The 12,097-nt window shown below is 53.3% G+C and overlaps 1 protein-coding gene across 2 annotated transcripts in view; it reads right to left on the reverse strand.

Annotated features, from left to right (window-relative positions):
- The window catches only part of LOC144500997 (kelch-like protein 10), a 29,533-nt gene continuing 17,436 nt past the window's right edge, over positions 1-12,097 (reverse strand). The window contains exons 4-5 of one of the 2 annotated variants that reach the window (XM_078224502.1): positions 9,422-9,571; positions 1-499 (exon numbers count right to left, since the gene is read on the reverse strand). In XM_078224502.1, the coding sequence (XP_078080628.1) occupies positions 122-499; positions 9,422-9,571 (528 nt within the window). In that variant the 3' untranslated portion in view covers positions 1-121. The remainder of the gene's footprint in view (positions 500-9,421; positions 9,572-12,097) is intronic. The other variant, XM_078224503.1, reaches the window with a different exon arrangement.

Raw genomic sequence — 12,097 nt, forward strand, 5'->3', positions numbered from 1 at the left:
CACACTGTGCTTAAAATTTTATTTAAAAATAAGTTTTCTTTATGGTTATTACACTGTTGATTCTTCAGGAAAATATTTTATTGGTAACAGCAAAAGAGTAATCGGGTTGTCAGTGCAGAGATCATACCGCTAAGAGACTGGTAGAGGCAGAGTATTTGATCTGTTCCTCACGGGATAGTAACCCCAGCAAGCTGTCTCTGGGGGCGGCATACTCCCTCACATTGGGCAGTCCGGGCACCACACAGCAGCTCAGGGCGCTGCGGTAAATACTCATGTCGTGGGCGTCGTACCACTCGTCCGTCTTCTCGTCGTAGCACTCCACGTTGAACGTTGTGGTGAAGCCGTTGAAGCCGCCCACGACAAAGAGGAGATCGTCCACCACCTCAATTCCAAAATTGCTCCGCGGGTTGAACATGGTGGGCAAGGTGCGCCAGGTGTTGGTGAGGGGGCTGTAAGCCTCGGCACTCCGCAGACGGTTCGCCCCGTCGAAGCCTCCAACCTGCCGTTCAAAAAGGGGGAGGAGAAGCAACGTGTTCATCACAGAGGAAGTGCTGCATTTCCTTGCAGAATACATGGTTTGTAACTAGCACTCTTCCAGCCCTACTCTCCAGCCCAGATAGTTTAACTGTGGGCAGGTTATTAACCACTCTGCACTGGGCCAGCTAAAGAGAATTCTTGTCCCTGAGAAAGGACGAAACGAAGATAACGCTGGAAACTGGGAGTCAAACTCACGAGAAAAAAGTTTTTTAAAGAAATATTTCTCATTGGGAAAAAGGTTTTGAGGTGATGAGCTGCAGCTTTCAAAATTGTGAGGAAATGGGAAAAGTCTATAAAATGCTCTTTCATCGATTTCCCTTCTTAGCCGTGCCCCCCAGTTCCTGCTCCAGGTACACTGAATAACTATTTACCAAAATAAATGAAAGAGTTTGCCTTTCTATGTTATTTTTTTACAATCTCAGCATGGCCCAGAACATTTTACAGACAAATCAGCACTTTAAGTGCAGTCACTGTTATAATGCTGGAAACTTGACAGCCAATTTACACACAGCAAGATCCCACAACCACAATGTGGTCAATGACCAGATCCTCTGCTTTAACAGTATTGTTTGAAGGGTAAATGTTGTCTAGGACGCCGAGGAGAACACCTCTGCTCTTCAGAATAGAGCCATGGGATCTTCCATGTCAGCTCAGGGAGCAGATGGGGAATCTCTCTCGGAAAGGCAGCGCCCACTCAGTAACGAACTCAGTGCTCAGGTGTCCGGACTGGGGCTTGAACCCGTAACCTGCTGCCTCTGAGTGTTACCCATTTCCTCAAGGGTGACAGCTGGAAAGAAAGGAGATGCAGGGACAGAGGAAAGTTCTGGGAAGGTTAGTTGCAGCTGGAGTTAGTTAGGAGTGACACAGTCACAATCGGAGTGGGCTTCATGGCCTCTTGTGCTGTCATTCCGAGGGTTCAGTGATGTCCCAGCTGGGTGGGTGGGGGTTAAGATCAATTAAAATACATGAACTTGTTCAATTGGTTATTACTCAGCATCCACCAGTTAACAATACTTCTAATGGGAACCATTGTATTTAGGGTTAGAATAAATGTCTGGGGGAATATATAGAAACTGTTTTGTATCGATTCCCACAGTGCTGTTTCTTGCCAGACTGTAGAATTCTAGACTGATTAATGACACCTCACTGCACGCCTCCTGGAATAAGCATCTCCCTCTCATTCAACACCCCCCTCCCCCTCCCCAACCGTTCTGAAGGTGGGCCTACCGTTGGGACAAGGGAATGGATTTAATGGATTATACAATGTTGGCTCACATAATTCAACTTCAAACAGCCCCCATGTTAAATCACCACAGTCTCATCTTGGGGTCAGGAAGGTCCTTCTGGCCACACGTGTCCACCCCATCACCCACTTTCTGCTTTCAGTCGCCTTAATCCCTGCAATCTCATTCCTCAACTCTTCATAATATAAAAGCAAATTATTGCAGATGCTGCAATCTGAATCCAAAAGAGAAAATGCTGGAAAATCACAGCGGGTCTGGCAGCATCTGTAAGGAGAGAAAAAAGCTGTCGTTTCGAGTCCAGATGACCCTTTGGCAAAGCTAAAAGGCAGAGAAAGTGGGAGATATTTATACTGCAGGGTGAGGGAATGAAAGGTGAGTCATAGCCACAGAAACCAGGAGAAAAGCTGCTAATGGCAGCCCATAGAGAGAATAGAAGGTGTGAATGGCCAAACGGCAGAGAAGCTGAAATCAGAGGGTAAACTGTGACAGATGAAGATGTGGGGGGAGAGGGGGGGGGAGAGGTAAAACTGAGAAAAAGGGGGAAGAAAATAGGGGAAAGAAGGGAAGAAAAATAAAGACAATAAAAAATAAAAGGTAGAGAACAGTTAAAAATTAAATAAAATGAAAACAAAGGGGTCGAGGTGGGGTAGGGCAAATCATCTGAATTTGTTGAATTAAAACTCTTCCTAAAGAGTTTTCTCAATCCTTGAAATCACTCTCCCTGCCATTCACAGGTTCCTCAAACCTGCCTTTGGACATCTCCCCTGTTAATTACAGCCAGTTCTCCTGCCCAGTCCACGAAGTATTTTAGGATGTTTCTAACATTAGAAGTGATATGACAAAGTAAGTTGTCAGATGGTGAACACTTCAACAAGCACTTCCAACGCTGCCAGGATTGTTTCATTTTTTCCATTTGATTGGATGCGAGGCACGGGGGAGAATATTAAAATCTGCAAGTTTACAAGACGCCATAGAAAGTGTCAGTTTGAGCCTCTTGTTGCTGATTATTTATTCACCAAAGAATGCAGCCCTGAGTGAAACTTGGATTGGAAAAAGAATAAGCCAGTATCTTGGATAATGGGAGAAATTGGCAAATAATCCCAGCATCCTTCATATTGACAGAAATAAGGAAAATGTGATGTTCATTCTGCATCGTATAAAATGCTGCTGCTCACCCCTTTATTCCTGTCCTTTTTATTCTCTCTGTGCAGACTGCCCCCTCTCTCTGGGCAGACTGCCCCCTGTCCCCTCTCTCTGTGCAGACTGCCCCCTTTCTCTGGGCAGACTGCTCCCTGTCCCCTCTCTGTGCAGACTGCCCCCTGTCCCCTCTCTGTGCAGACTGCCCCCTTTTTCTGGGCAGACTGCTCCCTGTCCCCTCTCTGTGCAGACTGCTCCCTGTCCCCTCTCTGTGCAGACTGCTCCCTGTCCCCTCTCTCTGTGCAGACTGCCCCCTGTCCCTCTCTCTGTGCAGACTGCCCCCTTTCTCTGGGCAGACTGCTCCCTGTCCCCTCTCTGTGCAGACTGCCCCCTTTCTCTGGGCAGACTGCCCCCTGTCCCCTCTCTGTGCAGACTGCCCCCTGTCCCCTCTCTGTGCAGACTGCTCCCTGTCCCCTCTCTGTGCAGACTGACCCTCTCTGTGCAGACTGCTCCCTGTCCTCTCTCTGTGCAGACTGCCCCCTGTCCCCTCTCTGTGCAGACTGCTCCCTGTCCCCTCTCTGTGCAGACTGCTCCCTGTCCCCTCTCTGTGCAGACTGCTCCCTGTCCCTCTCTCTGTGCAGACTGCTCCCTGTCCCTCTCTCTGTGCAGACTGCCCCCTTTCTCTGGGCAGACTGCTCCCTGTCCCCTCTCTGTGCAGACTGCTCCCTGTCCCCTCTCTGTGCAGACTGCTCCCTGTCCTCTCTCTGTGCAGACTGCCCCCTGTCCCCTCTCTGTGCAGACTGCTCCCTGTCCCCTCTCTGTGCAGACTGCTCCCTGTCCCCTCTCTGTGCAGACTGCTCCCTGTCCTCTCTCTGTGCAGACTGCTCCCTGTCCTCTCTCTGTGCAGACTGCCCCCTCTCTGGGCAGACTGCTCCCTGTCCCCTCTCTGGGCAGACTGCTCCCTGTCCCCTCTCTGGGCAGACTGCTCCCTGTCCCCTCTCTCTGTGCAGACTGCTCCCTGTCCCCTCTCGGGGCAGACTGCTCCCTGTCCCCTCTCTCTGTGCAGACTGCTCCCTGTCCCCTCTCTCTGTGCAGACTGCTCCCTGTCCCCTCTCTCTGTGCAGACTGCTCCCTGTCCCCTCTCTCTGTGCAGACTGCTCCCTGTCCCCTCTCTGTGCAGACTGCTCCCTGTCCCCTCTCTGTGCAGACTGCTCCCTGTCCCCTCTCTGTGCAGACTGCTCCCTGTCCCCTCTCTGTGCAGACTGCTCCCTGTCCCCTCTCTCTGTGCAGACTGCTCCCTGTCCCTCTCTGTGCAGACTGCTCCCTGTCCCTCTCTGTGCAGACTGCCCCCTCTCTGTGCAGACTGCCCCCTCTCTGTGCAGACTGCTCCCTGTCCCCTCTCTCTGGGCAGACTGCTCCCTGTCCCCTCTCTCTGTGCAGACTGCTCCCTGTCCCCTCTCTCTGTGCAGACTGCTCCCTGTCCCCTCTCTGTGCAGACTGCTCCCTGTCCCCTCTCTGTGCAGACTGCTCCCTGTCCCCTCTCTGTGCAGACTGCTCCCTGTCCCCTCTCTCTGTGCAGACTGCCCCCTCTCTGTGCAGACTGCCCCCTCTCTGTGCAGACTGCCCCCTCTCTGTGCAGACTGCCCCCTCTCTGTGCAGACTGCCCCCTCTCTGTGCAGACTGCCCCCTCTCTGTGCAGACTGCCCCCTCTCTGTGCAGACTGCCCCCTCTCTGTGCAGACTGCCCCCTCTCTGTGCAGACTGCCCCCTCTCTGTGCAGACTGCCCCCTCTCTGTGCAGACTGCCCCCTCTCTGTGCAGACTGCCCCCTCTCTGTGCAGACTGCTCCCTGTCCCCTCTCTGTGCAGACTGCCCCCTGTCCTCTCTCTGTGCAGACTGCCCCCTGTCCTCTCTCTGTGCAGACTGCTCCCTGTCCCCTCTCTGTGCAGACTGCTCCCTGTCCCCTCTCTGTGCAGACTGCTCCCTGTCCCCTCTCTGGGCAGACTGGTCCCTGTCCCCTCTCTCTGTGCAGACTGGTCCCTGTCCCCTCTCTCTGTGCAGACTGCTCCCTGTCCCCTCTCTCTGTGCAGACTGCTCCCTGTCCCCTCTCTGGGCAGACTGCTCCCTGTCCCCTCTCTCTGTGCAGACTGCTCCCTGTCCCCTCTCGGGGCAGACTGCTCCCTGTCCCCTCTCTCTGTGCAGACTGGTCCCTGTCCCCTCTCTCTGTGCAGACTGCTCCCTGTCCCCTCTCTCTGTGCAGACTGCTCCCTGTCCCCTCTCTGGGCAGACTGCTCCCTGTCCCCTCTCTCTGTGCAGACTGCTCCCTGTCCCCTCTCGGGGCAGACTGCTCCCTGTCCCCTCTCTCTGTGCAGACTGCTCCCTGTCCCCTCTCTCTGTGCAGACTGCTCCCTGTCCCCTCTCTGTGCAGACTGCTCCCTGTCCCCTCTCTGTGCAGACTGCTCCCTGTCCCCTCTCTGTGCAGACTGCTCCCTGTCCCCTCTCTGTGCAGACTGCTCCCTGTCCCCTCTCTCTGTGCAGACTGCTCCCTGTCCCTCTCTGTGCAGACTGCTCCCTGTCCCTCTCTGTGCAGACTGCCCCCTCTCTGTGCAGACTGCCCCCTCTCTGTGCAGACTGCTCCCTGTCCCCTCTCTCTGGGCAGACTGCTCCCTGTCCCCTCTCTCTGTGCAGACTGCTCCCTGTCCCCTCTCTCTGTGCAGACTGCTCCCTGTCCCCTCTCTGTGCAGACTGCTCCCTGTCCCCTCTCTGTGCAGACTGCTCCCTGTCCCCTCTCTGTGCAGACTGCTCCCTGTCCCCTCTCTCTGTGCAGACTGCCCCCTCTCTGTGCAGACTGCCCCCTCTCTGTGCAGACTGCCCCCTCTCTGTGCAGACTGCCCCCTCTCTGTGCAGACTGCCCCCTCTCTGTGCAGACTGCCCCCTCTCTGTGCAGACTGCTCCCTGTCCCCTCTCTGTGCAGACTGCCCCCTGTCCTCTCTCTGTGCAGACTGCCCCCAGTCCTCTCTCTGTGCAGACTGCTCCCTGTCCCCTCTCTGTGCAGACTGCTCCCTGTCCCCTCTCTGGGCAGACTGCTCCCTGTCCTCTCTCTCTGTGCAGACTGGTCCCTGTCCCCTCTCTCTGTGCAGACTGCTCCCTGTCCCCTCTCTCTGTGCAGACTGCTCCCTGTCCCCTCTCTCTGTGCAGACTGCTCCCTGTCCCCTCTCTGTGCAGACTGCTCCCTGTCCTCTCTCTCTGTGCAGACTGCTCCCTGTCCTCTCTCTCTGTGCAGACTGCTCCCTGTCCTCTCTCTCTGTGCAGACTGCTCCCTGTCCTCTCTCTCTGTGCAGACTGCTCCCTGTCCTCTCTCTCTGTGCAGACTGCTCCCTGTCCTCTCTCTCTGTGCAGACTGCTCCCTGTCCCCTCTCTGTGCAGACTGCCCCCTCTCTCTGTGCAGACTGCTCCCTGTCCTCTCTGTGCAGACTGCTCCCTGTCCCCTCTCTCTGTGCAGACTGCTCCCTGTCCCCTCTCTGGGCAGACTGCTCCCTGTCCCTCTCTCTGTGCAGACTGCTCCCTGTCCCCTCTCTGTGCAGACTGCTCCCTGTCCCCTCTCTGTGCAGACTGCTCCCTGTCCTCTCTCTCTGTGCAGACTGCTCCCTGTCCCTCTCTCGGGGCAGACTGCCCCCTCTCTCTGTGCAGACTGCTCCCTGTCCCCTCTCTCTGTGCAGACTGCTCCCTTTCTCTGGGCAGACTGCTCCCTGTCCCCTCTCTGTGCAGACTGCTCCCTGTCCTCTCTCTCTGTGCAGACTGCTCCCTGTCCCTCTCTCTGTGCAGACTGCTCCCTGTCCCCTCTCTGTGCAGACTGCTCCCTGTCCCCTCTCTGTGCAGACTGCTCCCTGTCCCCTCTCTGTGCAGACTGCTCCCTGTCCCCTCTCTGTGCAGACTGCTCCCTGTCCCCTCTCTGTGCAGACTGCTCCCTGTCCCCTCTCTGTGCAGACTGCTCCCTGTCCCCTCTCTGTGCAGACTGCTCCCTGTCCTCTCTCTGTGCAGACTGCTCCCTGTCCCCTCTCTGTGCAGACTGCTCCCTGTCCCCTCTCTGTGCAGACTGCTCCCTGTCCCTCTCTGTGCAGACTGCCCCCTCTCTGTGCAGACTGCCCCCTCTCTGTGCAGACTGCTCCCTGTCCCCTCTCTCTGGGCAGACTGCTCCCTGTCCCCTCTCTCTGTGCAGACTGCTCCCTGTCCCCTCTCTCTGTGCAGACTGCTCCCTGTCCCCTCTCTGTGCAGACTGCTCCCTGTCCCCTCTCTGTGCAGACTGCTCCCTGTCCCCTCTCTGTGCAGACTGCTCCCTGTCCCCTCTCTCTGTGCAGACTGCCCCCTCTCTGTGCAGACTGCCCCCTCTCTGTGCAGATTGCCCCCTCTCTGTGCAGACTGCCCCCTCTCTGTGCAGACTGCCCCCTCTCTGTGCAGACTGCCCCCTCTCTGTGCAGACTGCCCCCTCTCTGTGCAGACTGCTCCCTGTCCCCTCTCTGTGCAGACTGCCCCCTGTCCTCTCTCTGTGCAGACTGCCCCCTGTCCTCTCTCTGTGCAGACTGCTCCCTGTCCCCTCTCTGTGCAGACTGCTCCCTGTCCCCTCTCTGTGCAGACTGCTCCCTGTCCCCTCTCTGGGCAGACTGCTCCCTGTCCTCTCTCTCTGTGCAGACTGGTCCCTGTCCCCTCTCTCTGTGCAGACTGCTCCCTGTCCCCTCTCTCTGTGCAGACTGCTCCCTGTCCCCTCTCTCTGTGCAGACTGCTCCCTGTCCCCTCTCTGTGCAGACTGCTCCCTGTCCTCTCTCTCTGTGCAGACTGCTCCCTGTCCTCTCTCTCTGTGCAGACTGCTCCCTGTCCTCTCTCTCTGTGCAGACTGCTCCCTGTCCTCTCTCTCTGTGCAGACTGCTCCCTGTCCTCTCTCTCTGTGCAGACTGCTCCCTGTCCTCTCTCTCTGTGCAGACTGCCCCCTGTCCTCTCTCTCTGTGCAGACTGCTCCCTGTCCCCTCTCTGTGCAGACTGCCCCCTCTCTCTGTGCAGACTGCTCCCTGTCCTCTCTGTGCAGACTGCTCCCTGTCCCCTCTCTCTGTGCAGACTGCTCCCTGTCCCCTCTCTGGGCAGACTGCTCCCTGTCCCTCTCTCTGTGCAGACTGCTCCCTGTCCCCTCTCTGTGCAGACTGCTCCCTGTCCCCTCTCTGTGCAGACTGCTCCCTGTCCTCTCTCTCTGTGCAGACTGCTCCCTGTCCCTCTCTCGGGGCAGACTGCCCCCTCTCTCTGTGCAGACTGCTCCCTGTCCCCTCTCTCTGTGCAGACTGCTCCCTTTCTCTGGGCAGACTGCTCCCTGTCCCCTCTCTGTGCAGACTGCTCCCTGTCCTCTCTCTCTGTGCAGACTGCTCCCTGTCCCTCTCTCTGTGCAGACTGCTCCCTGTCCCCTCTCTGTGCAGACTGCTCCCTGTCCCCTCTCTGTGCAGACTGCTCCCTGTCCCCTCTCTGTGCAGACTGCTCCCTGTCCCCTCTCTGTGCAGACTGCCCCCTGTCCCCTCTCTGGGCAGACTGTCCCCTCTCTGTGCAGACTGCTCCCTGTCCCCTCTCAATGCAGACTGCTCCCTGTCCTCTCTCAATGCAGACTGCTCCCTGTCCCCTCTCAATGCAGACTGCTCCCTGTCCCCTCTCAATGCAGACTGCTCCCTGTCCCCTCTCTGTGCAGACTGCCCCCTTTCTCTGGGCAGACTGCCCCCTGTCCCCTCTCTGTGCAGACTGCCCCCTTTCTCTGGGCAGACTGCCCCCTGTCCCCTCTCTGTGCAGACTGACCCTCGCTGCAGCCGCACAGCAAGGTCTGGCCAGATGGTGCGAATTTGGCAGGAGGGTGGCTGAATTTGGAACCGAGGGAATGGCGGGGTCCCGGACTGACATCTGACCTCAAAATGTTTGGTGGGAATTCATGTCTCTCTGGCTTTACCCTGTTCTTCAAAGCCCATTTCAAAATCACCAGCCTCCCCAGGCCCTGGTCTCACTCTCTCAACCTCTGCAACTCCCCCTAGACCAGTGGACAAGCTTGTATTGGTGTCAAGTGCATTCTTCTCCATCACTGGCAGCAGTGCCCAGTTTCCCTGCCACCCAATATCTGGGACTCACTCTCTCCTTGCCAAGTTTCTTAGCCTTTGGATTAAGGTCTAGCCCAAGATGGGATGCAATGCCTTTTCATATCAGCTTGGACCTTGTTTGTCTCTCTTGGGACCATGGATTGGATTCAATTTGAATTGTTTTTTGGAGCAAGGAGACGGATTCCGGCTGGCCCCTCCACTCTCCACTTTGGCTTTTGTAACTTTAAGAATGGAGTATTTTTTTAAAATCTCCCACATCAGAAGTCTCCTTAAAATCTTCTTGTTCAGTCTAACGTTCCCCTTTCTATTAACCCCAAGTTGAAAAACTCCTTGGGAGATTTAGCCGTGTTAAAAGTGTGGTATAATTACAAGCTGGTATCACTTACTGCGTAGACACATTCACCATAAGCTATAACTCCAACACCACTACGCCTGCTTCTCATGGGCGCTATGGTTGTCCACTGGTTGGTTTCGGGAGTGTAGAACTCGGCTGTGAACAAGCATTCATTACCATTGAATCCTCCGCATATGTAGACCTGAGGTGAAGAGGAAAGCACAGCTAGATGGCCGTGAGCGGGAAGGAATGTGTTAGATGTGGCACACCAGGCATTACTTAAACAGGAGATGGTGAAGCTAGATTGATCCTTGGTGTGCCACACTTTGAATTAGACTTCATTATTGAAAACTGAAGATTAAGGGCAATTTTTTAGAATAATGAGGGAATCAATGATTGTGGGTAAGTATTCATTTAAAAAGCAGGGGAGCGAAACCAGAGGGAGAGCCAAATATAAGAGAGAGCGGATGTTTCAACAGGACTCGGGTATAAAGGGTCAATTATCAAAATTCATACTTGAATTATTTAAAACATGTATGGTTAAATATAAGTCATGATGTGGAGATGCTGGCGTTGGACTGGGGTAAACACAGTAAGAAGTTTAACAACACCAGGTTAAAGTCCAACAGGTTTATTTGGTAGCAAAAGCCACACAAGCTTTCGGAGCTGCAAGCCCCTTCTTCAGGTGAGTGGGAATTCCGTTCACAAACAGAGCTTATAAAGACACAAACTCAATTTACATGAATAATGGTTGGAATGCGAATACTTACAACTAATCAAGTCTTTAAGAAACAAAACAACGTGAGTGGAGAGAGCATCAAGACAGGCTAAAAAGATGTGTATAAGATGTGTAGACAATACACATCTTTTTAGCCTGTCTTGATGCTCTCTCCACTCACGTTGTTTTGTTTCTTAAAGACTTGATTAGCTGTAAGTATTCGCATTCCAACCATTATTCATGTAAATTGAGTTTGTGTCTTTATATGCCCTGTTTGTGAACAGAATTCCCACTCACCTGAAGAAGGGGCATGCAGCTCCGAAAGCTTGTGTGGCTTTTGCTACCAAATAAACCTGTTGGACTTTAACCTGGTGTTGTTAAACTTCTTACTGTGGTTAAATATAAACAGGGATGAGCAAAACTATTTTGCTATAGACCCAAGTATCCCCACCCTCAGCGTTTAGGCTAATTCCTATGTGGATGGCTGTGTCTAGACTAGATCTCTGCAAGCCATGGTTAAACAGTGGGGTTGTGAGGTTAGGTGAATATTCAGGTGTTCTGTTCAATTCTCTTTGGGGATCAGGGAGCGCCGATACATCTTTTCCTCAATGGAGGCAGAGTCCACAGAATGTCGATGGGCGAGGGTCCATCACCGGTGCAGAATCTCTGATCTGGGCAATTGTAGAGTTTGTACCTGACAAGTTGATTCATATTTTCTTATCCCAATCTTTCTTAAGTGTCTTGCTCTCAGCAGCATTGTTACGTCAATCCTGTCAAACTAAAAGCTGAACTGTAGCTGCAGGAATTTACCTGTTTACAGACATGTGCATCTGTGAAACTGGCGGTCCGGAAAGATGGTGGGAGGTAGAGTACTGAGAACTTACTAATGGATGAAACCATGGTTATCTCCACTCCTTAAGACATTGAATTATTGAGACAGCCTGTGTCCATTGGACAGTTGATACCATGAAAAGAATTCAAAGTGCTCAAGTTAATAGACCTAATGTCTTAGAGACATTGAGGTTTACAGCATGGAAACAGGCCCCTCAGCCCAACTTGTCCATGGCTGCCCCTTTTTTTAACCACTAAGCTAGTCCCAATTGCCCGCATTTGGCCCATATCCCTCTATACCCATCTTACCCATGTAACTGTCTAAACATTTTTTAAAAGACAGAATTGTACCCGCCTCTACTACTACCTCTGGCAGCTTGTTCCAGACACTCACCACCCTCTGTGTGAAAAAATTGCCCCTCTGGACACTTTTGTATCTCTCCCCTCTCGCCTTAAACCTATGCCCTCTAGTTTTAGACTTCCCTACTTTTGGGAGAAGATATTGACTATCTAGCTGATCTGTGCCCCTCATTATTTTATAGACCTCTATAAGATCACCCTTCAGCCCCCTACGCTCCAGGGAAAAAAGTCTATCCAGCCTCTCCTTATAACTCAAGGCTTAATGTGTAAATGTGTCACCTGTTGCAGTACTGAACCTTGCCAGTCAGAATGGTCCCAGGTATGATCCACAGTCTCTGCTAACTTTGCTGATCTCAGTCTGGGGCAGTGGTTCAATCTCTTACAATGAATTTGTATCTCTGGGCTAAGAAGGGGAAAAGTCAGCAGGGGTTCCTTTCCTGATTTGCGATCACTCTTGTTGGATTTAGAAACAGGGGGAAGCCATTCAAAATCCCCCCTACCCCCCCCCCCCCCCCACCCAACCCCTCCCATCCAATCCCTCCCATCCAACCCCCCACCCATCCCTCACCACCCACCCCCACCTATCCCCAACACCCATCCCCTACCATACATCAGCTCCATCCACTCCCTACCCCCACCCACCCCTCCCCGGGCTCGTTCACTAACCGTGATCCTATGAATAAGATTGAATACATTTAAACCACCAGATATTTCACACCAAGTGATAGAAAAATCTTAATCATTCATACATTACTAGAAATAAGTTTGCTACTGTTCCTCCGGCACTAGATTGCAATAGAGTGTCATTAATATCATTCT

This window comes from Mustelus asterias, chromosome 11, assembly GCF_964213995.1.
Source record: "Mustelus asterias chromosome 11, sMusAst1.hap1.1, whole genome shotgun sequence".
NCBI classification, from domain to species: Eukaryota; Metazoa; Chordata; class Chondrichthyes; order Carcharhiniformes; family Triakidae; genus Mustelus; species Mustelus asterias.